Source organism: Centroberyx gerrardi, chromosome 4 (genome assembly GCF_048128805.1).
Source record: "Centroberyx gerrardi isolate f3 chromosome 4, fCenGer3.hap1.cur.20231027, whole genome shotgun sequence".
NCBI classification, from domain to species: Eukaryota; Metazoa; Chordata; class Actinopteri; order Beryciformes; family Berycidae; genus Centroberyx; species Centroberyx gerrardi.
Window position 1 is genome coordinate 23014032 of NC_136000.1, and position 19867 is coordinate 23033898.

Sequence of the window (19867 nt, forward strand, 5' to 3'; positions counted from 1 at the left end):
GGTTACATCAAACACTACCTCGACACTTTTATGCCCCCTCCGCAGCAACGTCACGTTGAATCCACCCCCCCCACACACACACACACACACACACACGGCGTGTCTGAGAGCTCATTGCACTGATCTGTTCAACACTTACATTCCACAGGAGCGTCAATGACACACTTAGAAAAACAAAAGGAAAAAAAAATGGAGATATCTGACATTTCAACGACAAAGGTAAAATCCGTGGAGTAGAAAACTAGCATGCCATGTTGGAACTTTTTTTTCGTCATTTACAAGGGAAAGGGGGGGACTTAACATTAATCAACATGAGGGAAAAAAAAGAAAAAGAAAAAAAAAAGGAAACTCCACGAGAGTATTAACTGTAAATATCAGTTTCATATCTTCTCTTTGCCTTGGAGGGGGGTGAGGTGGTGGTGGGGGGGTGGGGGAGGGGGGTATGGGCATTAGTAAAGCGTTCATTGTCTCAGAATCCTTCCTTCCAGCAAGTTGTTAGTCCAAGCAAAAAATATAGAAAATGTACTAAAGAGGAGCGACAACCAATGGGAGTTTCTTTCCTTGCCAAAAGTAGATGTCCTTTCTCTTTCCAGTTGTGTTACTCTTTGGCAAAATGGATGGTGAGAGAGCAGAGAGAGCAGAACAGAGTGGGGACCACAGCTGGAAACTGTACAGAAGGTCTGGGAGGGGGGGGGGTGGGCAAGGGATGCTCTAAGGGGTCAAAAAGGGAGGGGAAGCAGGGGTGTTTATCCAGAGTCTATCCCATCAGGCAGTGGGGCTCCTCTCCATGTGTGCCTTCCCCGAGGCTAGGCGTCGTACTTCTTCCCCGTTCTATGGATTTGGTGGAACAGCGTCATGGAGAACGCCATGCCCAGAAGCTGTGAAGGAGAACAGAAGGAGATAGTAAATAGAGATGTAAGAATTTGTGTTTGTATATATATATACATATGGATGTGTGTGTGTGTGTGTGTGTGTGTGTGGTCTGTTTGATGTTGATGCCTTGGGCTAGTATGTGGAGTTTGGGATGCACAATAAATCCTGTAGTGAAGCAAGAACACAATTTCTCTCTCTCTCTCCCTCTCTTTCTCTCGCTCTCTTTCTCAGATGGCCTTCAAACGCAAGCTCTATTGGTATCTCGCTGATGGAAAAATGTACAGCATGCACAAGCATTAAGTCAATGAGGTAAATTGAGATGCCACTGAATCAAAGTAGCCCGCTACCTCTTTGAAGTTTCCATTACCCCTGATACTCCCACATCAAACACAGTCGCAAGGCTGATCCTAAAACCATTATCTGGCAAAGTCCGGATGGCAGGGAAACTGCAAAGTATAGTGCATAGTCTTTAATAAAAAGGAGGCAACGTGAACTTCCTGCAAACAGAGGCTGGCTCCACTGGGGATCCCTTCAGTATATGATTAGCCTGAGAAAGTTGCTGATTCTCCCCCTTTAGTTCCAGTCAAACCCGGCTTCTTAAGAAAACACCACATTAAGCTGCTGCCAATCAAACACAGAGTCAGGGAAACAATAAACAGCGTGGCCTGATGGTAAATATGCCCCTGAAGCGCTACTCAGGACCAATCAGAGACCGTCTCAGTGCTCTTAAACCAACCATGAACCCCATTATCTGCACGTGCCTCATCTGTATGGCTGAGACATGCACAGAAAGTTTTGTTGAAGTGCTGCATGACAGTCGCTCCCATAGGACTCTGCAAACCTCCACCATGCATCGCTACTTAAAAAACCCATATTCTGATGTGAATATACATCTATAGAATAGTGAACAGTGCAGGGATTTTTGAATTCATTATGCACTCTCTATCAAAGTTCTACTTGCGGGCTTTCGCCAAAGTCTGACATGCCTTGCGCTAATCTGCTAAATCATTTATAAGCCAGTTCCTCGCACTTTATGTCTCGAGCTATATTACAATGTAAAGACTTATAGGGCATCAGCTTTTCATGATACTCTGTGCTGTCAAGTCTTCCACCTTGCCTTGAAGCCTGCTAATCTGACGGCTCAAGGTCCGTTTCTCCGCTCTCTCGCCCTCCCTCAACTAACTCAGAGAAGTGCATGGGGGGAGAGGGAGAGAGAGAGAGAGAGAGAGAGAGAGAGATCATTAAAATTGATGTCAGCCTAGCCTACGCTATGGGGTTTAAGTCTGCACAAAGACGTTATCAGTCTCCAAACAGTCCTGATATTTGCGTATGTTATGCATGTGTGTATTCTGTGTGTGTCTGTGTGTATGTGTGTATGTGTGTATGTGTGTGTGTGTGTATGGAGGAGAAAAGAATTGACAGGAGAGACAGAGTACGAGAGAAAGTAGAAGAGTGAGCGAGTCAGAATAAATACATGCGTGTGTGTGTGTGTGGTGGGGGAAATGGGGGGTGCGGGGGGGGGAGGAGGGGGTTGCTGTGTGTGAGAACCAGTTAATAAGACAGGATTGAGCGTGTGATCTTCTCATGAATACATAGTGGTCTGAGCCTGGCCAATACAGAACATTGGCTCTCCCTCTGTGCGGCGGTGAACTTTGAACCGCAGCCCGGGCGGCATCTCCCCCCTCTGGTGTATTACAAAACGCGCGCGGTCCGTTACGCAACTCTTCAGGGAGACTTCATAATGAAGCTACCTGGCTCTGAGCGAGCTATAGATTGGCACGCCGAAGACTCGACAGCCGCAGCGGAGTCACCGACAGGCCAGGGGGAGGGCAGCGAGAGAGAAGCGAGAAGGAATGTTGAAAGCATGAAAGGTAGAAAGCAAGAAAGAGGGAGTTGAAGGTGAAGGGGATGATGCATAGAATGAGCAGAAATATTGAGAGGTTAAGTGACAGGTGAGGACGAAACTCAGAAGTCGGAAAGAGAGCAGGTGGGAGTCATGCTCACAATAAAGCAATATCCTTCAATTTGTATGTGCTGCCCACAGGAGACAGACAACCTTAAGAGTAGCAGCTGAATGAGTGAGATTGCAAAGGTAAAATGCAGCCAGGAACGCAAGAAGGCGCGAGAAAAGGTATGACGGATCTGAGAAAAAGCTGCAGACAGCAAAATGTGAGAAAAGTTGGCCGGGACGGAGCAGAACGAGACGGCAAGTCACAAAGAGAGCAAAAAGTCCAATGCTGAGCCGCGCAGCTGGAGGGATGAGCAGGTAGGACAAAAAAGGGAACGCGTATCACAAGAAGAATTTGTCTCGCCCCTCCTCACGCCGCCTTTTCTTCCCTCCGAATCCATACCTCTCTTCTATATTCAGTAGCCCTCCTCTCCTGTCTTCTGATGGTTTCTGATGCATGGCTGCAGCCTGCCAGGCAGGCAGCCAGGTGGCTTTGATTTCTCCCAGACAGGATCAGGGTGCAGCAGACAGCGGCTTCAATATTTCAAGATGTGTGGGTGCCCACTACGCCCACCGAGGCCTTATTACCAGACCGTTTCACACCAGAAGATGGCACCGGCACAGAGGCCATGCAGACGCAAAAAAAAAAAACAAAACACGCACGCTCGCACACACTGCAGTGCGCCCACACACAAAGCGGAAAGAGGAAGAAAATGAATGGGAGAGGGAGAGAAAAAGAAAGATTGAGGGATAAAAAGCAATTCATCAGCAAGCTTCCTACCTGTACTACCAAGATGACCATGCCTATGGTTCCCAGCAGGTGCTTGTTGTCGTCCAGCCACTCCTCCACTTTCTCGAAGCAGCCCTGAAATGGACAGCAACAGCTTGTCAAGGTACCACTGTAGAAAGTGTGCGTTTTATCAGGTATAAGAATAAGAAAAGAGCATAAGAATCAGGTCACTTATTGTTGCTCATAGCATGCGGGGCTCTCAGAAAAAGACAGTTTCCACGTAGCCAATTCACAGCGTTGCCAGAAAATAGATCCTTAATGTACCTTACTCTAACCTTACTCGACTAGCAGAGGAGTAGAATAAATGGGATGATATGATGGTGTGTGATAGAGCATACATAGAGATATACTGTAGTTGGAAGAGAGAGTGATGCCTTGATGGATACATTGCAGGTATGAAAACAAGTGAATTCATAATGAGCGATCAATTTTGCATGCGGGGCTTGAAAGGCATGAAATATGGACCGTATGGACAAAGGTGTTTGGTTAAAAAAACAAAACACTGAATACCACTTAAGCTCTTAAATGTATTCCCACCTGGGTTCATTCGTAGGTCAGTCAATTTCAATGGCAGCGTATAGAGAGGTGAGGCGAGAGCAATATGGCGGTTTCAGCTATACAGTGGCGCCGCTTGCTGAGTGTGGATGATGAGGCAGCACGCGAGACTTAACTATATAGTATGTGGCCGTCTCCTCTGGGCAGGATTACACACACAGGCTTTTAGAGCTATGCATCCCCAACGGGCCGGCTCACTATCTGCCTATTCTCATTTTGGCAATTATATTACAGCTTTTAATCCCCTACTTTGGACTGGCTAACAAACCACATGCCAGACCAAGAAGGAGATTAGACTTGTAATAGGGGGCGGGTGGGGCGGGGGGGGGGAGTTGCGAACAAGGCGCTGCAAGGTTTTTGGGAAAAGAGACTTGTTGTCTCATGTGTGATGGAAGAGGAAGTTTCCAGCGTGACCAGAATTCAGAGCAGGAGGGAAACTTTAAAGCTGCTTTAAGTTCTTTAAACAAAAATCACACAGTGTGTTGTAAAGGAGCTATTGAGCAGATGGACAGTAGATTAAATAAATGATGAGATGTGTGATTTTGATGTCCCCCGTGGATCTAGCGCTGATATCAGCTCTGGTGTATAAGATCAACATAATTATTATCTAAAACCAACTATGTTCAACTATGTACGCCAAGGGAGACAAGACCACTTGGCTGTGGCTGATCCCACTAGTTTAAAAAAAAAAAAACAAGACAAAAAACTGTCATTACACCTATTTAATGAACAAAAGCACTGTCATTTTCCAGCTCACCCTGTTCCAGAACATGTTGGTGGAGTTGCGCCCACAGTCCTGGTAATGCTCCTGGCAGCAGCGGTCAGGAACCACCTTCTCCTTCAGAGCCTCGTGCCAGTCAGTGTATGCTGTCACGCCGCAGCACTTCCACTGTGGGTGACACACACACACACACACACACACACACACACACAAACACACACACACACAGGATGAGTTAATGCTGTCTGACTGTCAGTCCGGCGAGATCTCGAACAAACTTTAATAAATGTTTTAATAAGTATTGCAATTATTATCTCGCTCCGGAGGACTACAATAATGGATAACAAGCACACTTCAACACAGAGTTTGGACTTTCAATGTCCCATTAATGCTACAGCTACAAGCCAGGGAATACATTAACCCGCAACATTTCAGAGAGGAAAAAACCCCAACAATATTACAGCAAAATGGATGCTCTCATCAAGCGTAAATGCATTTATGCATCATCCCTAGGACATACTGTGAGGTGGTGTGAATTAAAGTCAATGCTAATCTTTCTGATATATGCAGATGTGCATATAATGTGTGGTGCCGTGTGTGTGTGTGTGTGTGTGTGTGTGTGTGTTTCCAAACACGTACCTCTGCCTGGATGATGTTCCAAGCGTTTCGCAAGCCTACATTGTTGTCTGAGTTGTAGAGAGCCAGCCCATCCTTCAGATCCTGCTTAGCATTCTCACTCACCTGCAGATAAAAACACAAAAAAAAACCAAAAAAAAACAACAACCTTGGTTAGAGACCTTCGTTTAAATGGGTTGGCTCAGCGAGAATTGTGCAATGGGTCGTAGCATTAATGATAGCCTTCATATCGGAGTGAGATGCTGAAGCTTGAGTGTTTGTACGAGTGTGTTCACACTATTCTGCTCTTTTCAAACTCCCGGCGTTTTTTTTTACATGGAGGTAAATGTGAAAGGTGCTGCGTTCGGCGCCTTTTTTGGCAGAACGGAGTGCTTTCTAGATGTAGAGGGAAAAAGTAGACAAAAAATCCTCTGCACTTTCCTCTGTATACAGTTAAAAAGCCTTTATTATTCGTGGCTATTTCATGTTAAAATGTTACAAAACGCACCCCCTCTCTAAAGTTGATTTCAGGCCTGCATGATGCGCATTGTTTTTTTGTGAGCCGACTAATCACAACAAAGAGGAAGCGCTGCTTCACAGTGCAGAGGCAGCTGACAGTGAAACGTTAACAACAACCAGAATGAATATGCAGAAAGTAGCGGCAGAAACGTTGGTCGTTTTCGTTACTCTCATCATTAAGTGTCAGTATGGTGCACATTAGCGGCGTTGTGGGAGTTTCTGCTAAGTGTTTGAGAGTTGGACATAAATACTATTTCCTGATGGTGGCAGCTGGTCGTTATGGAAACAAAGTGAATGTTCTGTGACCTGCTTGTTAACATTCTAAGCACAAAATGTGGCTAAGACATTGCATTTCGACAAAGAAAATAGCGGAGCAGTGTCAGCACACCCTAAGATTTTATCAACAGGATCCAATAATGAGAGAGCAAAGTAGTACAATTCAGTTACAGGTAGACAAAAAAAACAAAAACATGCTACAGTGACTTTTGTGTGACGACTGAAGACTTGACAGATGTCATGTGGAGCTTCACTCCACACAGAGCTTCAACATGCCCTTCAGCGAAGCCGGCAAATCATTTTTCCTCTTGACTGCACCCCAACAATGCGCTGAGGGTTGTGTCATGTCTGATGGAGATTAATATCTCATCGGATGTGTTAATGAGATATACAATCAGTGCTTTAGTTCTTGCACAGTCCGGGTGCCCATGGGGCTTTGCTAACTGCCAGGACAGATTGAGAGGCGCTTCAGATATGGGGTAATTATACTGGAAAAATGACATTCGCTGCCAGAACCATGCTGCGTGTCTTTATAAGCGATACAAGTTATTTCAGAAGTAAGAAAGGGAATGCACTTGCTTTAGTATTTAAAGCTTAAGGCGCCGGAGTTGGGCGTGAAAATAAAAAAAAGAAGAAATTCCCCACACAATAAGGGAAGCGGGAGCTTGTCTGTCATTGCCTGACAGAAGAAGGTGCTTTCAGCTATTCTCCAATTTCTCATCTTTACTCAGAGAGGAAGGACTAGGGTTCAGCTAAACATTGTTTGTAGGCTGCTCAGTAAATCACTAAGAATTTGTTTTTTTCTTTTTACAAAACCAGGTAAGCGAAGCAGCTGAATAGATAATGACAGCCTGCTCTTGTAAAGCAAATACAAACTCAGAGGAATGTAACATTTCACTTGACATTTCACTTAACGACCTCACACCTCAGCAAAGATCCTTATTCTGCACACTGTATGTGAGACACAGACCAAATCCTGCTTTGATCACATAGAAAGCACGATCACACCTTAATTAAAGCAGTTCAGCGATTTATCGGTGGAGAAAAAAAGCCTCAAACCTTAGTTTTTCAAAGCTGGAATGCATAAGAAAACTATTTGCTGAATTACACATAAAAGTCAAACTGATTTTTTTTAATGAGTAATTAAAGTTTCCCTAGCAATAAAGTGCTTTAGTGATCATTAATCATGCATAACCCATTTAAAAAAAAAACCAGAAACCCCTCCAAAACCTTTGAAATATGATTAGTGTGATTTCAAATCACATTCTGCTGTCTTGTGTCTTTGCTGATGCGGAGGAGCCTATCTGCGTATTGCACCTCGGGCTGCAGGCCCCATCATATCTGTCCTTGCGCGGGGAAAATGAGATGAAGAGCAGCATCATCAATCTCTGTCTCTTAGTTCGTTTCCATCCTCTATCTTCTCTCTATCTGGGCTATGTGATGCTGGCTCGCTCATTACTTACTCCTCGCAGTTGCACAGTTGACTAGAGAACAGGGGCCCCCTTCCAAAAAAAAAAACCATCATCTTCTGAATCTCCAATAAGTCTCTGAACCATCTTCCTTTTCATGTGTGGAAGTCTTTGTTACAGCCTGAAATGAAACCTAATGATCCAGATTTACCACTAACGAGAGGCAGACAAATGACTGCAGAACAAACAGAGATTTGATCATGCAACACTCTGACCCATTTTCCCCTTGCAAAAGGCACAGATACACACACATCTTTGTTGCATTAGCCTATTTTTCTGATAAAGAAAACTAACTTCTTGATTGAAGCCCATGTTGCTGGTACTGGAAATTGCTCATAAATGACAGACAGAGGCCACACTTTGTGATAAGTTTCCTCCGAAAGTCGCCGCAAGGCATCGACAAAATATCTCATGTGCGGCGTATTGACGAAGCCTTGAGACGCAGCTCGTACTTCTCATTACACAGATAACGCTCGCCGTTTCCTCCGGGTCGGACCGAGTTGGCGCTCAGCAGTACGGGACGGCGCATTCGTCACAGAAATCTAGGAGGGTTCTGCTCGGCCATCAGCTGGGAGGGGGGGGGGGGGGGGGGGGGGGGGGGGGGATGGAGAGAGGGAGGAGAGGAGAGAGAGGAGTGCGGATACACGGGATGACAGGGCAGAAGGGCAGGCTGGGAGCCATGCTTTCCACCCAGCTGAGTGTTTGCTTTCTGTCACTATGCGCAAACAGGGGAGAGAGAGTGGGCGGTGGATTGTCTCTCCACACCTGTCTGTTTGTCACTTTAGGAAGCTGTAATGATCCGGCGGGTCCAGCCAGTCATAAAACGACACAACCGCAAAGAAAAGCTAGTCCTGCATCCAGACCTATGCAGGTTTTCAAATGATTGTATTTTCTTTATTCTGTGCTTCGAACAATACACATACGATTAGGCAACTTTCTAACTTTTCCTCTCTCCCCCGTCTTCCCAAACACTCCCGAGCCGCGATACCTTCCTTTCATGTAAAGCCTGCTCCCAGCACAGGGAGTAGTTAATAATTCCGGAATAGGGAGACCAGAGGCGGTGCCATGGGTTGCTGTCAGATATGGGTCCTAGGCTTGGTGACATCTAAACCTGGGGGACCTGGTACACTGGGTTCTGTCAGTGAGCAGACACAGACTGCTACACAGAAGAGCCACACTGCCTACTAATGACCTGAGGAAATGGCCTAGACGTAACTGACAGCTCCAAACTCATTTTCGGGCAACTATGTGAAACAGATCCAATCTTTTCAGTGGTGTCTTCGCGCGAGGAATCTAATTTTTCCCGTTTAGGCGGCAAAGGTCAGATCTGTGCCATGTAGGTGACAAACTGAGACAGGAGCCGGCGGTGTAAATTCTGCCATGGCGGGATGAGGGAGGGACTGACCTCAGCACCGATTCCCTTGTATTTCTTCTAGCTTTTTTCTCTGTAGTCTCGCCTCTGAAGACGGTCGGCTAACAACTGGCTTCTCAGAGATTAGGTGAATGCTAAGAAGCGTCTGGAGTTCCTCGCTAAACACAAGCCTGTGCTGCCTATTAATTAAATTGGTATGATGGTCATATGAGAGAGCTAATCGTATTGTGTCTGCAATTTATTCACTTTTACCAAACTGCAATTTATCGCCTTGAGCAATTGCAATCTTCGAAACGCTATTACAATTCTTAATTCCAAATAAATCAGTTGTCTCGGCAGTACAATTACATTGAAAAACAGCAATAGTCTCGGCACTTGGTTCACTGAGCACATTACCAATTTGAAAAACAGGCCCAGTACAAAAAAATGCCAGCTCTATCTGTGAAATAAGATAAATGTTACAGACATAAAAAAAAAACATAGCCAAATACTGAAATTGAATTTGTGACTAGTCTGCCGTCTCCAGCCTATACTGACAGGCCAGTAGAGCTTACAGCTACCTAGGAGGAGCCATGCATCACTGAAGGATAACCAAGGATTTGGTCAAAGAAAAGCATATAATGCCATGCAACTCCTCCCTTCAAAATCTATTTCCTTAAATCTCCCTTCCTTGCTTGCTTCCTACCTGTTCCTTAGAACAACAGGGCATGTTCTCTACACATACATGTCAGTGCACAGCATGACATGACTACCTGCCCACCGCACAGTCACGCCACCTGCATAATGGGAGATGAACAGCAATGCAGAGGGACCAAGCTGAGCTTTGGAAGAGAGGACTCCAGACAGACTGTATTCCCACTATGCAGAACGCTCTCATCTTATCTTCTCTTCCCTCTTCTCCTCTTCTTCTCTCTGATGTGCCCCCTCTGTCATCTTCACACCCAATTTCTATTCCCCGTTCTACTCACCCCATCTTCACCCCTCCCATCTTCGCTCATCAAACATAGCTGATATTCTATGAATTCTTAAATAACTACAGAAACCAAAACTGTAGTTTCCACAAAAAAACAAATAAAAAAATCCCCAAATAATGTACATTTCTACAAGAGTGTAGCGTGTTACTAAAGCACCTTGAATGGAAGAACCAAACTTTTTTTTATTTTTTTTTTATATGATCACTGCTGGTCCCTCTGTGAGCTGTGCAACAGTTGATTGAGACAGCAACTCACAGAGTGATATACTCCAGTCAGACAGTCACATCCCATCTCCTGCCATAGGCTAAAAAACCCATCTCTTCAAGAAGTACCTCAGGTCACCCTCTCCCCACTGAATCGTCCTCTCTTACACGCTCTAATTTACTCTCATCTAGAAGAAAATATTCCTTTTACCTCTTTCCTCAGCTCTTATTTTGGCATTCATACTGTGTCAGCTCTCTTACATGATCATTCAAGGGTCACAGGGCTATTGTCAGGGTACTATGGCTCTCTGATCTTCGCACCCTTTGACCCTTTGACCCTTAGGACCCTAGGAATTGAAGCTGACAGTATTCTATTGCATTGCTCTGTATAAGAGGATTAGCTAATAGCAGTTCAAAATGTTCTGGAGAGAAACAGCCTCAGAGCCAGAGATCCCAAACAGCAGATCATTAGACAGGATCCTTTATTCGGCCAGTAGCTCCACAGGCCGGTGTTGGGTAGCCTAAGGCCTGGGCACTGGACAGAGCGAGGGGAGAACCTCCACTCCCACTCTGTAATTGGTGTTGGAGAAATAAAGCATGGCCGGGGATCTAACATAATTCTCCCTGTGCAGGAGTGCGAGACGTGGCTAGAAGTGTCAGATGCCAGTGCTGCTGTTTTGATGTTCTACCAGTAAGACACATCGGGGAAGTGGCATAGCCTTCCCTCCTTCCCTACCCCCTTTCTCATTACAGCAACCTTCCTACCTCCTTCATTTCATCCTTGCCCTTTTATTATCTTTCCCTGATTCACTCGCTCAAACTCTTCCTACGTACCCCATTAAGCCTAGGTCACACCAGGCGATTTTAGTACTGATTCAAAGCCCGACTGGAATCAAAGCCGGAATCAAGGCTCAAGACTGCCGACTCTGGCCATTTGACCCGACACAAGTTTTTCAAACATGTTTGATTTTGTGGGGCCGAGCCTGGTCAGGTACAAAACTCACCGACACTGAAATATGAGAGTAACACTGGCAACAGCCAATGGGAGTTCAGCTCAAGTGGGAAGAAAAAGAAATTGAACCAGAAAAGAAAAACAACACCAACTCATGTAGATAATTTACATCAGCAAGACTCCCAACTCCACCTGCTCCACTCTTGATAAGTGGCTATACAATGCAGTACAGCCAGCAGAGCAGTAGTTTAGCCTGAACTGCTCTCATTGGGCCAGATTTGTCTTGTATAACAGTCTTGTAGTGTGATCTAGGCTTTACACTCACACTTCACCTCGCTTTTTCTCTCATCCGTTCCCTTCTTCCCACCTTTCCTCCTCCTTTTGCCCCTTTACTTCACTCACACCACTCTTTCCATGCACTTCCTCCCTCTCTCTCGTCTCTACCTCCTTCCCTCCTTAACACATCCCCCTCCCCTCCCCTCCTTGCTGCCATATCTCACCTCCCTTCTTCTGCCACCCGTGTCGACCTGCTCTCCATCCATCCTTTCCTTTCCCCCCCTCCCTTTCTTCCTAAACACTTGCTCCAGTGTTTCCGTGCCAGAGTTCTGATTCCTCATTCCGGGCTAATAAACCTTCATCGGTGTTCGGCCCAGTGTGTCGGTGGGTCGACTGCGGCACAATGAGGTCACAGCGCTAAAGACGGATGGCTGTAATCTGGTCTGTGGCCCAGCCATCTGCTGTAGTCAGCTGGTTGCTAACTGCAGGCCCGGCCTTTATTATACTACTGCCTCTACACTGCATTTAATCAGAGAGCTTAACACCACTGGGCTAAAGAGGGAGGGAGGTACGCCGATCTAAGCCATACCTGGAGGCAAGACTGTTCTAGGCTGAGGGTAGAAGAGAGAAAGAGAGAGAGAGAGAGAGAGAGAGAGAGAGAGAGAGAGAGAGAGAGAGAGAGAAAGAGAAAGAGGGAGGAGAGAGAGAGAGAGAGGAGAGAGAGAGAGAGGGAGGGAGGGAAGGAGAGAGAGAGAGATATTTTTTTTTACTTTATTTAGTTCACAAGATCTTCACATTCAATAATAGTAATTGAAAAGTGCCAGAGTATTGTAGAAAAATACAGTTTCACCACAGCAAAAAAATATCATCTAAAAACAATGCCAGAAATTATATAATCATCTACTATAGAACAAATCACTTCATTATAGCAGCACTGTTGTATAAAAGCATGAATATTACTCATAATATGTTGTGCCCTTAACAGTGAAACAAATAAAGGAACTACTTCCTGACCAGGACAGCATTTCCCAATAACAAATACTCTTAGTACGAAGGTTACGGAGGTTTCCTACGAGCGATTTTAAGAAGGTTTGTAGATTTTTACAAGCATTGCCCAAAACAGCACCTAAGGTAGGAGGGTTGTACTTAAGCGAGTGTCGTACCTTAAGTGCATCTTTGGTTCAATTCTTTACGTTTCTATCACAGCACAGAGGAGGAAGGTGTTGGGGAGTATTTGGATGACAGACAGCATCACATTGGGGTCTGGAAACCACTTTTTCAAAGATTTGATTTTTTTGGCATTTCTGCTTTATTAATGTCACAGTAGAGAGGGACAGGAAAGACAGGTTGGAGAGAGGGGATGCAGCAAATGGCACAGGATTTGAACCCGTGCCGCTGTGATTAGGACTCAGCCTAAGCTTTGAAATGCTTAGTTGGTTTAGGCTTACTGTAAAAACCTTGACAATACACAAAATAACATTTTGTGCCGTTTGGGTTACGGTGATGGGTTACACTTACAAAATGAAGCCAATCGCGCAGAAACAGAGGAGGTGGTGATGTGACAACACTGTATTCACCTACCAGGCAAAACACAATAAATGAGTAAGACTTGGACTCAGGCATTCTCAGTCTATTATTATTATTGAAGGATGCTGCCAAGTCATTCACACACACGCTTTTTTTCTTCCCCAGTTCAACAATCCCTGTGGTTCAGTTATCTGCATCAACAGCCACAAGCCACCCATTTCATATATTATTTCACTTTTTACCAACTTACCCCGATTCCTGAAGTTCATCAAAGCAACAATTAAAGTCCTGAATTATGCCCTGTAGCCTGCCTGAATTTCATGTCTTTTTTGCTGTCTTGTGTTAGTGTTTCTCCACTCTGTAAATATTTTATTGTGGTTATAAACATTGTGTGCATATCTTACTGTAGACTACAATCAGCACTGGCAGTCAAAATAAACCTGCAGGTGGAAGTGATGCTTCTCTTCGTCCTTGCGACGTTTTTAGCGGTCTAGGAGTGGTCAGGAGGACTCTTAATCTACGACGGGGTTTTAAGAGCATCGTTAGTTAAGATGCTTTTGGGAAACCCGCCGCAACTTTAAGATGCTTCTTACAATGTACTTTACGGACATCTTAGGCTTACGATGCTTTTGGGAAAGGCAGCCCGGGTCTGTTCTCTGCTTTATTAAGACACAGAGAGAGAGAGAGAGAGAGGGAGAGAGAGAGAGAGAGAAGGGAGTACTTGAGTCTGTGCCATTAGTGAAGGGGAGACTCTTATGAGGGACAGGAGGGGTGGGAGGGGAGAAGAGAGAGAGAGAGAGAGAGAGAGAGAGAGAGAGAGAATGAAAGAGGTGAGACAGTGTGTTCCTCCAGCAAAGAAGCCATGTTCGTTTCTTCTCCTCATCTAGTCAACAGCTTGTCACCCGGCAGGATCACAGTTCACAGAGGCATCACTCATGACTTAATGATGACCTGTTTGAAAGACTAAAATATCTATTTTGCAGGCCTCTGTCAATACACTTTTAAAAGCTGCCAAGTGCTGTATATCTTCCACTCTTGTTAATAAATGCCTTGTGATTAGAAGATCAAATAGGAGAAGTGAATTAGCGATTCCTCTGATCACAGCCTGCAGCAGAAGATGGGGGGAGCCTCACATGGCATACTAGATTTCACTGGCGAGAAACAAGCCGGGAAGAAAAAAGAGAGCGTTATCTGAAGGCCCTGCGTGATGGATACCAATCGCCCTTCATCTAATCTCCTGATATTCCTTAACATATAATCCCACCTGAATAATATATTAGCATCACACAATTTCCTCAAGTATGCACTACTCCTTATTTGGCGGCAGTCTGAAAATGTCAATTCCAATAACAGGAAATTTGCTGTAATGACCTCGCACTGGAATGACATTTGAAGACCAATAAAGGAAGATATATTTTGGAGCGATCAGCATTATCATGGTTTCATCTCCAGTTACATCTAAGCTAGGATAAACACGCGGTTATGTGGGGAGATGGGAGGAACATAAAACACGATGGCTATTCGCTGGAGCTGGTGCGGATGAGACAAATCTCCCCAGCTAAAGTTTTAATGCAGACTCATATTAATCCGCATTTAGGAAAATCCTCAGACGCACTTGGCTATCTTTTCCTAACTTCACAGGTGATGGGGGAGGCGCAGCTGTGAAGTCAAGAGGCTCCCTATTAAGATTCCACTGGAAGGATTTGGGTTTTTTAAGCTGGTAATATTGTGGAGATAAGGCCACAGACATATTTACTCCTGACAGAGTGTGCCTGCGAGACCCGATCCAAATCTTAGAATGGATTGGCTGCTAAATGAATTCCTTTATCTGCCTGAGAGTCTAAGTTTGAGCAATAACCTCAGAACAAAGAGGGAGAATTAGCCGGCGTCCCAGGGGGGGAACACAGAGACTTTGAATATATAAATAGACGGATCTATCATTAATGTGTCCTTGAAGAGAGTCTTCACTCCTCGTCCTGCAGAAAGCATTTTTCATCTTTGGGCTGAGGCGTGTCTAGGAAACATTTGTGGAGTGATTTGATTGAGCATCGAGGAGAAGAAGCCGGTTCTTCCCTTCTCATGGCTGCCAGTAATCTCCAGAGCTTCACATACCGTCATGTGTTCTCGCCACATAGACACAAACTTAGCTTGCACCCATGTAGGGGTCATGGGAATATGCTGATCTAATGCTTGGCACCCAGAACACACACACACATATAGCTTGGGACCAATTACGGGGAGCCAACTGGTGGGGATTGGGCTGCATTGTGTGGTCTAACCTTTGACTGCTGGGTTAATGGCATGGTGAAGACATTTAACCTCCTGACCGAGACACAACGGAATCTGTAAGGGGAAACTTGGGACACTCGGAAGCAACTGAAACATGGATATGTATATCACACTCACACCTTTTATTGCATTGTGTGTTTGTGTGTGTGTGCCTCTGTGTGTGCACATGTGTGTGTGCGAGCTTTGAGACAAGGTCTGGTTCACTAAATGCAATCTGTTTCTCGAACTTTAGAATGTGCTTCCACAATATGGGCGAGCTATGGTGTAACTGTGGATTAAGTAAAAGGCAAAGGATGGAGTTAGGGAGTTTATTCAGAACAATGAGAACTAGAAGCTATAACATTCAGTCGTAACATGGAGGAAAAAAAAGTACTTACCTTATCTGAGTACACAAAGAACAGGATAAGCAATATCAGCTCTGCCAGGAGAATTATCAGCAGGACAATGAAGAACTGTCAGAGAGAGAGAGAGGGAGGGAGATCCTTGTTTTACCAATTGCTTTGGCAGTGTTATACCTAGTCACGCCAATGCGAGCACTCTGAATATGAATGTGAGAGAGAATAAGCCTCTGCTGCAGCCAAATATGTAAAATACTCTATGAGTGCCACAAGACGAGAGGAAAAACAATCATTACATATATGAGAGATTTTTGACTTCTACACCCAGTTGCACTAATCTTTTGTTTGTTCAGCGTGTTCTCATACAACATTCATATGATATCTTATATGGAAAAGCTATGCACCCTGGATTCCTACTATACCTACATCTTTGATTCATATAGTAGTATTTGATTCATGCATTTGATTTGGATTATACCTGTGCATGGCCAACATAATCTATCACTGCACAGACTAGACTAGATTGCGATTTTAGACTAGACTAGATTGTCTAGGATGCACAGGAACTATTGGACTGGACTGCCAGACATGCTAATGAGGATTGAGGTTATGGTTAAGGTTAGGCAACTAAAACAACTTTGATTAAAGTTATAGTTAAGGTTAGTGATGTTGAACTTTGGTAGTACCTTGGGTTGTGTATAGCTTCCTGGACATGATATAACCCCAAAATTGTTGATTCTCTGTTATTATATGTTATGAAACCAACAAGTGTAACACCGAAATCCGATCCGAAGAATTTCAGAGTTACACTTGTTCAAACTGAAAGGTTTGATAACATAAAGAAATAAAATCACTTAAAAAAAATCAGCAGAATGACTAGTGTTTTTATACAGTATATTGTCAGAATCTGCTTTGTTCGTGTTTATGTGCTACAAGAGTGATTTTCAGACCTGTTTCGCCATATAATGGCAGTGAATGGAGAGAGACAAAAAACGCAATTCTCCAATCAATCGCCTCTACCGGAGCAACAGATAACAGAGAATTGCCAGTTTTGGGATTATATCGTGTCCAGGAGGCTACACAACCCAAGGTACTACCACAGTTCAGCATCACTTTAAGGTTAGGCAACTAAAACTTTGGTTAAGGTTCAGCAACTAAAAGAATTTCCTTAAGAGTTGGGGTTTTGGTCAAGGATAAGTAAGAAAAACTTCTGCTGAAAATGAAAACTTCACCCACAGCAGAACATTTCTTGAGTTGAAGGTAAATGCATACACCCGTCCACCACCGGTTTCACTTAATTTGTAGAATATCATACAAAATGACGGTGCATTGCTTTTTCGCAACTATAAGTACCAATGTGATATGAGAACAGGCTCTTTTGTTTCATTATTCACCAGCGTCTGCTTGATTTTCTGGTATTTTTCACAAAGAAGCCCTTGCCCCCCACATACAGAACCACTGATACTCACTCACACACAGTCGAACATCAGGGTTTGGGCTAGCTGAATACACAGCATGCCAGACCCTTCATTAATAAGATATGGCAACATACACACACACAAGCAAAAGAGAGAGAGATGAAGGAGGAGGTGGGAGTGACAGACAGAGGGAGAGAAGGGGAATCTAAGTGCCGGAGGGCTTGTGAACCTGTGAGAGGAGTGGAAGAAGGTTTAATACCTCCTAAGATTAATTTCCCACACAGCCTTGCATCTCATCTACTATTCTGTTCTCCCCTCTTGTCTCCCCTTCAGCTTAATATTTACCAATCTCCTCTGCACAGCATGGGAGGAGGCACGAGGCGCAGAAATTATATTTTAGAAAGCCCCATTAATTCCATACTCATGTGTGTGTGTGTGGGGGAGGTTATTATATGTGCCATGGCCCAAATGAAACAGTTAAGACAGCTTGTTGTTTGTTGAATTTCCAGGTTGCCAGTTTGGCGTATCACTGTTGATTACAAGCCCTTCACAATGTGTTTGTTACAATTTTCCCGATGCTGGAAGTTGAAGGAGCAGCTTCTGCAGACAACAGTGATGATGCTGTGACTGCTCTGTGTGTGTGTGTGTGTGTGTGTGTGTGTGTGTGCGCATGCGTGTGCACACCTTTGTGGGCGTGTGTGTTCTCATTTGCTGGCAATTCACGCTTTCAAGGTTTTGAGGTCTGCTGTTTCAGCCAGATATTTCAGTGTTTTCTCTCCCAGTTTTCAGGTTGTTTTTTTTTTCCAATTTGTTTCAGCACACCATTTTTGGCGGGGAGACAGAGAGTGAAAACTTACTGCAGAGGATGTCTGGGCTTTGAATATCTCTAATCCAAAGAGAGTTGTTCACAGAGTAACTTCAGAGATAATATGTCAAGGTGGGAGCTCAGATCTGTTCGCCCCAAGAGATCTAAAATCACTCTGATGTTTCCTAACCCCCCCCCCAACACACCTCCCTACCCCCCCACCCCTCTCTGGGTTTGCTGGGATGGACAGACAGACAGAAAAAAAACCCCACACATAACAACAACAACAGACACCCAGACGCCCCTGCTCAAAACAGAATTATCTTGGCCGTAAGTAAGAAGCGGTGCCACATGCTCATCTGGCAGTGACTTAATTAAAAATATCAGAACCTCTATACTTTCCAATTAAGACTCTCTTTTTCTCATTCCGTTCCCCCCCCCCCCCCACCCCCCCCCTCACCCCCCCCCTCACCCTTCGCTCACACCGTCTCCCTGCTTCACAGTTGTTAGGCAGGTGAAGGAAGCCATGTCGAACATTGAGGATTTGGTGGGGCTTTTGACTGACGCAAGAGCTTCAAGGGATTGAGCTGTTTGCCGTGTTAAGTACCCAGAACCGCGACTCCAACTCTCATTTAAAGTTTATGCGTAAAGTTTTTTAGCCGCTCATCCTCCCAACCTCATCCCATTGAGCAAAGACCGCGACTCTCTCTTAACTTCTGTAATTAACATGAGTTTAAGACAAAATGCTTTTACAACTTTGTGCAAACAGAGCGAAGTCTAGACAGTGTATTCTTTGTATTGAATAATAGAACATTCTCCATTTTTAAGCACAAAAAATATCGAGTGCCATTAGGCCTGTTACATAATTCAACTATGTAAGTGACACGAAAAGCCCCCCTGTCTGACAATTCTTTCACTGGGCTGTGACCAAAGCCATGGAGAAGACATGATTGCTTTGTGTTAATTTGCAGAATGGAAGAATCCCGCTGGCCAGTTCTAATTTTCCCTTCTGAGCCCCTGAGGTTCAATACAGACTGCACTCTTCTCTGTTGAGCTTGTTAGATGTGCGGCTGTGCTGAGGAGCCGTTTGGAAGACAAAGACAAACACATTGCTGAGCTCTCACTGGCCTGTGACTATGTGTCTGCGTGTGTAGGTGTATAGAGCATACACATATGTGAGAGGCTGTCTACACAAGACATTTCTGTCAATATTTGGATGAGTGATATGATGGAATGTGGCAGACTAGAGGCAGGGAAGAGAGAGAGAGAGAGAGAGAGAGGGAGAGACAGACAGAGAGTGAGAGACAGAGAGAGAGAGAGAGAGAGAGAGAGAGAGAGAGAGAGAGAGAGAGAGGGAGAGAGCGAGAGAGAGGGGCTTGGACAACCGTTTCCGTCTTTGTTATTACAATGGGTACTGCGTAGGCATGCAGATGTAGTTAACTCACGCTCAGAAGCAGGCACTTGTTCTCCTTGATGGCACCCAGGCAACCGAGGAAGCCCGTTACCATGACGATGGCGCCGATGGCGATGACCATGTTGGCAGCGGAGAGGGAGGGGAATGAGGGCGAGAAGGTGGCAAAGCTACCTTGAGACACAGAGAGCCAGATGCCCACGCCGAGCAGCCCACAGCCGCATAACTGCAAGGCAAAAGATAAAAGAGAGACAACCAGGTGAGAAAATAAAACGCAGGATGAGACACGTCAATATCTTGTCAGGATGAGCTGCAAATATATTAACAGCCTGAAAGTTCATTTTCAGCTCTGCAGATTCTGCTGGTATTGACAGACCTCCTAAACAATATAGCAGTCCATGGAGTAAAGTTAGCAGTAAACAAACACAAATCCCAGCTCAAAAACTGTCGTCAGTCAGCGCAGCGGTCTCAAATTTCCTTGTGGCTGCCAGGGGAATGGCCCACGCAGTCATCCATCACCAAACACCCCTCAAAAA

At 44.8% G+C, this 19867-nt stretch overlaps 1 protein-coding gene across 1 annotated transcript in view; it reads right to left on the reverse strand.

Annotated features, from left to right (window-relative positions):
- Positions 1-806: 806 nt before the first annotated feature.
- The window catches only part of tspan9a (tetraspanin 9a), a 64695-nt gene continuing 45634 nt past the window's right edge, over positions 807-19867 (reverse strand). Inside the window, exons 2-7 of the mRNA XM_071900345.1 lie at positions 19366-19557; positions 15737-15811; positions 5521-5628; positions 4924-5049; positions 3603-3686; positions 807-878 (exon numbers count right to left, since the gene is read on the reverse strand). Coding sequence (XP_071756446.1) covers positions 807-878; positions 3603-3686; positions 4924-5049; positions 5521-5628; positions 15737-15811; positions 19366-19557 — 657 coding nt within the window. The remainder of the gene's footprint in view (positions 879-3602; positions 3687-4923; positions 5050-5520; positions 5629-15736; positions 15812-19365; positions 19558-19867) is intronic.